General features: G+C 55.1%; 1 protein-coding gene across 1 annotated transcript in view; it reads right to left on the reverse strand.

Moving 5' to 3' along the window:
• LOC123236921 (zinc finger protein 345-like) overlaps window positions 1-5,159 on the reverse strand; it is a 72,743-nt gene extending 67,584 nt beyond the window's left edge. The window contains exons 1-4 of the mRNA XM_044663439.1: window positions 5,056-5,159; window positions 4,853-4,898; window positions 3,669-3,741; window positions 2,457-2,555 (exon numbers count right to left, since the gene is read on the reverse strand). Coding sequence (XP_044519374.1) covers window positions 2,457-2,555; window positions 3,669-3,741; window positions 4,853-4,898; window positions 5,056-5,159 — 322 coding nt within the window. The remainder of the gene's footprint in view (window positions 1-2,456; window positions 2,556-3,668; window positions 3,742-4,852; window positions 4,899-5,055) is intronic.
• Window positions 5,160-6,000: the final 841 nt, after the last annotated feature.

The raw sequence follows: 6,000 nt of genomic DNA on the forward strand, positions 1-6,000 counted from the left end.
CTCTGCTCTCGGCTGTATTTCAGTTTCTTCCTTACACCTCATCACCTCCAAGCAGTCACCTCGTGTGGGAAGCCAATAAGATAAAATAGATAAAAATCTGAGACTCCTCTTTTGACCCCTTTTGTGATCCTTGTGATTTCTTATTGAAAAGTATTGTGGCCTTACTGAAAAGCTTTAAGTTCCTAGCAAACCTGAATTTAAAGGGTTAACACTGTTCCCCTTTGACCAGGAATGCTGCTTCCTGGTACAGCCAAGGCCAAAACCTTAGCAGGGACAATTCAACCCTGAGAAAAATACTCCCAACTTGGCTTTCTGATAAGAAGCCAGTCAAAATTCAGCCTTGGCCTCGGTCTATTCTGAAGCCAATGAGACTTTTTGTGTTTTGATGTGACATAATTTGTAACTTCTGCGTATCTGCAAAGTTTCGGGGGTGGGGTTCTTTTGTGTGAAATGAGTCTTGAAACATATATAATAAACTCCAGGCTCCTGGAGCCTGAGCTGGAAGCAGGAGCTAAAAGACAACTCCCTGGTCCACTCCTTATTTCCTTATCAACTAAAGGGTCCTTATCAGATTATCAGAGATGATAAAGAGATCTCAACAACCTTGGACAGGTTCAAATCCAGGTAACTCTGGACCAGACTTAATCCTTAAGGCCACTTAGAAAGGGGCTTCTTTCTAGGCTCCTGAAGGGACTCCTGCTATGGGAAGAACCCTGGGAGTCCCCAGCCCTGTCTCCCTCACTGAGGCAGCGGTCATGCACAGGAGGCTGGTCCATGATTCTCCAAGAACTGGACAAAGATGAGGAAAGGGCTGGGCTTGGGGATTGATGCAACTTGGCCTGGAATTACTTCCAGGTGAGGCAGTGGCCTTCCTTCCTCCTTCTGTGCTGCTGAATGGCTGCTGAGAGGGAAGATCTCCCCATCGGGCTTCTGAGGGCCACGATGCCATCACAGCTGAGCCCTCCCTGGGGCAGGGGGACCCTCTGACATCGCCCTGACTGATGCCCCGTGGCAGTCGCCACAGCAGCCCCCAGCCCTCCCTCATGGCTTCCTTCCATTCTCCACCTCCCACCCCACCCCACCCCTCTCAGCTGGGAATCTGGTCTCTGGTTTCCCTGAAAACATAGTTGTCCTGCTGGAGCTTCTCCCCCTCCACGTGCCATGAGATGAGAAAACGGTCCCCTCCTGTGTGCTAAATTCTCGGCCCATTCCAGCCCTTCTTCGCCTTCAGGACATCCCCTCTTCTGCAGCCTCCCACAGGAACCCCATTTCTCTGGAAGCCTCCAAACACTCCCCATGAGACACTGCATTTGGAGGCTAAACAGTCGGACGTGGCCATTCCCAGCTGGGGGGAGGGGTTCCTAACTCCCTTCCCCGGCTTTCTGGGGAACTCCCAAGTCCATGGTTTCACTGAGACTCCTCTGCCCAGAATGACCCAGAATCTCCACATTTCTATGAACTGTTTTTCTTTCTTTGTCCTCTTTTTTAACCCAAACCTTCTGGTGTTACCATGGATTCTAAGACCAAAGAGCAGTAAGGGCCTTGCAACTGAGGACATGGGACTTCCCAGAGTCATATCGGGAGCAAGTGTCTGAGCCCAGATTTGAACCCAGGACACCCAGTTCCCAGACCTGACTCTACTCACTGAGCCACCCAGCTGCCCCAAAGTCTATTTCTTTTTTGAAAAAAACGAACCAATGAGCCCTTATCCTGGTGCTTGGGAAGCAGATAAAGGTTTGTTGAAAAGAAAATAAATCCAGCCTTCCAGCATGAGTCTCTTCCAGACCTCCCTGCCTTAGCTCAGGGCCCTTCTCCCTCGATTCGCTCCATTTCTCGGGTACACTTAGTGGTTTCCACCTCCCTGGGTGCCTGATGGCCTCCCCACAAGGAAAAAGGCCCCTGAAGTTCACATCCTGTACCTTAGCCCAGGGCCTGGCAGAGGGCGGGCACTTAAGGCTTCTTGACTTAAAGGTCTAAAAATGGGTGAGCGAGACGGCACAGAGGATGGAGGGCTGGGCCAAGAGTCAGGAGGACTTGCGTTCAAATCCAGCCTCAGACAAGTACTAGTTAGGTGACCCTGGGCAAGTCACTTGACCCTCTTTGCCTCCGTTTCCTCAGCTGTAAGGTGAGCTGTAGAGGGAAAAGGGCAACTATTCCAATAGCTTTGTAGATAAACTGCAAATGGGGTAACAAGAGTCAGACTGGACTGAAACAAATAAACCACAAGAGCCTGTACTGGGTAGCCAAATGCCCCCCAGTATCGAGCGATGATCTCTTCTAGGAGCAAACTGAACCCCAGAAAGTCTGACCAGCCCCTCTGAAAGATGGGGAAACTGAGGCCCAGCAGTTCAGGGACTTGTCCAGGAAGCCACTGCAGAATGCAGACTCAGGTCTGGCTTCCCTCGAGAAGCCTCCCGCAAGCCCAGCTCTCCCACAGCTGCTCTCCCCTCACTCACCTGGGCAGAAGGACCTCCTCAGGCCTTTCTCCTCCGGCATCCACGCGACCTCCTTTTGCTCAAAGTACAAGACCACGTCTTCCCGGGGAACTGGAAGCCCTGGGGAGGGGGATGGGAGGGGGGGAGGACGGAGAGAAACTCATCTTTTAGTTCTCTGTAGGCAGAGGCGTGAACTCAGCAAGTCCATTTAGAGAATCCCAGCTGGGGCTATTCCCCTCCCCCGTTAGTGCTTGTGAGGAAGAACAGGCCTGCGCCCCATTGTCCTGGATTCCGAGGAACCCCGATCTTCTGGCAGAAATTCCTAGCCCCAAACTGGATCAAAGGGTTATTGTGCAGGGGTGGCCGGGTAGCTCAGTGGATGGAGAGCCAGGCCTGGAGACGGGAGGTCCTGGGTTCCAATCTGGCCTCAGACACTTCCCAGCTGGGTGACCCTGGGCAAGTCACTTGACCCCCCTGGCCCACCCTGACCACTCTTCCACCTAGGAGCCAATACACAGGATTGACTCCAAGAAGGAAGGTGTGTAAATGGAATTAGCTCCGGCCCATTCAGAGTCAAACTCTACTTACCTGAGATGATGTCATCCCCACGTCCCTCAGTGGGGAGGGGGACGAGTGACCCCCACGTGACAATAAGTAACAAACCAAGGACAAGGGACGGCCCTTTGGGCAGCCCAAAGCAGTACAGAGGCTGCCACGTGTCCACTTGAGTTAGGGGTGGCCCCGGAAGTGACGGGAGACGCCATCTCTTCGAGCACGTGGTGACTTCCTTGGTGACGGAGTTCCAGCTTTGATCGTGGAGCTGCAGGTTCTCGGGGGAGACCTCAGGCTGCTGCCACTCTGAATCCTCACGTGGGAAAGTTAGGCCGACTTCCTGGCCTGCCTCAGCGTTTCCCAGACTCTCTGCCTTAGGTAGGCTTCAGCCTCTCTGATGGCTGGGCCTTGTGGTTAACTAGGCTTTTAAGCCTCTCTCCATCCAGGCCTCTGCAGGCCTGGACCGGCCTCTCCCTCTCTCTATTTCCCTACCTTCAGCCTTCCTGATTGTAAATAAACGGCTTTAAACCCCATCCTGACTTGGGTCTATTTAATTACGGAATCAACCTGAATTTTAATACCTAAAATCTCCCTCTTACAAAGGCGAGGCTTAACAATAAAAAGGGGTTACTGTGCCAGACCCCCCGGGAGCCTCAGCAGCTGGGTCATTCCCCAATGAGCCTCGGGACGAGCCCAGGGGGTGTCTGTGCTCCCGCTGGGGATCTCCAAACTGGTTCGCAGCCAGGCTGCCGCTCTAGACAAGGGCAGGGGCACACGAGCACCCACAACAGAGCACCCACAACAGGACGGTGGGGGTTTAGGATCCCTGCAGCAGTTTGGACAGCATTTACTTGGGGGAGGAGTTGGAAAGAGGCTCGTGGAGCCAGTCTGGAAGCAGGAAATAAATCCGGTCTCAGGGCATCTTCTTCCTGGAAGGGTGGACGCAGCGGCCGTACTTTCCGTTATCCAGAAACCCGAGGGAGCTGGGAGGGCCATGGAGGGAGCCCTGAGCCTAGAGTCAGGAATGTCTGATTAAAGGTGGGCTCAGGCAGTCAGGGAGCAGCCGTGTGCCCCTGGGCAAGTCATGAGACCTTTTTGCCTCAGTTTCTTCAGCTGTCAAATGGGATAATAAAATCGCCTAACTTGGAAGCTTATTGTGAGGACGGAGTGACGTTCTGTTGGCATGTGTGTGAATGGAATCGGCTCCCCTCGTTCCTTCTTTAGACTTTAGCCACCAGGAATGATGTCTCCCACCGGACTTAGAATTAAGTGGCCCCCACGTGATGGTAAGTGACCAATCAGAAACAAGGGGCTGCCCCCTGGGCAGTCCAAAACAGGGTCGAGGCTGCTGTTTGTCCCTGTGAAACTGGAGGTGGACGCAGGAAGCGTGGAAAGCTGCTGCCTTTTAAATAGGTTGGTCACTTCCTGTGGAGGCAGTTGGCACTTCAAACTTGGTGTGGAAGGATCTCTGGTGGGACCTCAGACGGCTTCCCTCTGAACTGTCACGTGGGTGAGTCAGGCTGACTCTCCTCCTCCTCCCTGGGCGATTCTGGAGGCTCCAGCCTCAGGGAGGCCTCTCTGGCCTCTCTTCTTGGAGGCCTCGTGGCCAGAAGCCTGGTTGAATTCACCTCTGAGCCTCCTCTGCTGGGGCCTCTGATCCCGGTCAGAGTTTCTCTCTCTCATTTTCCCTGCCTTCGGCCTTCCTAATTGTAAATAACCCCCCACAAAAGTCACTTTTGACTTGAGATTATCCTCACTTGAGGACTGATACTAGTTCGAATCTCCCCCTCCCATGGGTGGGGGGGTGCCATTATTCCTGATGGCTGGAGTCTGACAATGAAGGAGGATGAGCTAATTCCACTTACACAATATCGAGCCCCCAAAGCCCCCTTTTCCCCTGCCACACAGCACCTGCCAAAGAGGAGGTGAATCTAAGTCGTCCCCCCACCCGTCCTTCCCCCGGTCTGTGCAGGGCCACAGGAAGGAAGACTGAGGACAAGGCGGCTCCGGGCCCAGCAAGGCGCTGGGAGCCGCGACTCCTGCTTGGTACAAAGAAGGGAATCCCCACGGGTTGACCCATCCCCGGGAGGACAGGGAGAGGAAGAGCTGCCGGGCAGCTCTCCGAGACGTGGCCCAAGCAGTGCTGTGCAGGCGGAGCTGAGACTGAGCCATCCCTGAGAAGAGCCCACGGCCCGGTTCAACGCGGAGAAGACCCAGCCGGCAAGCCCACAAAGGGAAGCCCCGCGTTTACCGCGCAACGCCAGAACCTTCCCCGGGTAGCCGGGCAGCCGGAGGCCACCGTCTGCTGGACACGGGACTTGGCACCAAGGGACGCCTCCTTACCCAGGGAGAGCAGGTTCCGGGCGTTCTCCAGCATCACCTCCTGGTAGAGCTCCTTCTGAGGCCGCTCCAAGGCGCTCCATTCCTGCGGGGTGAAGTCCACGGCCACATCCTTGAAGGTCAGCAACCCCTAAACCACCAAGAGTCAGAGGACGCGGAGCTGAAGGGCGCTCCCGAGGGACGCAGGCCAGCCAGTGCCGGCCCCCGGGGGCAGCCAACGCTTAGAGCCAGAATTGTGCTGCTGCGGCACGGGTCACCCCACGGAATCAGGGAGGGTCTGTGTTCTCTGTGGCAGCTGAGAAAGCGGGGGGGGGGGGGGGCAGCGCTCTTCTCCATTCGAGCTGATAAAGAGAATTCTGAGAAAAGCGAGTGAGAAGCTGGGGAGAACGGCGGGTGCCAGAGGGAAAGAGAAGCCGGAGAAGAAAGCCACTCGGTTTCCTGGGAGGCGGACGGGGGTCTTCGGTGGATGGACGCAGGGAGAGGAGAGAAGGAGGAATGGCTCCGAGTCTGGACTTTCCTGGTTGGCACGAATGAGACAGTTCCCAGCCCAGGAAGGAAGAGATCTGTTATGCCCTCTGGGCAGGACGGGCCGAAGCCGAGGCATCCCGGGCGTTTGCTCTCATTTGTCTACGGCATGTGTAGTTTTGTCACAGGGTGATACCTAGCACAGCTG

This window comes from Gracilinanus agilis, chromosome 2 (assembly GCF_016433145.1).
Source record: "Gracilinanus agilis isolate LMUSP501 chromosome 2, AgileGrace, whole genome shotgun sequence".
In the NCBI taxonomy this organism is placed as follows: domain Eukaryota; kingdom Metazoa; phylum Chordata; class Mammalia; order Didelphimorphia; family Didelphidae; genus Gracilinanus; species Gracilinanus agilis.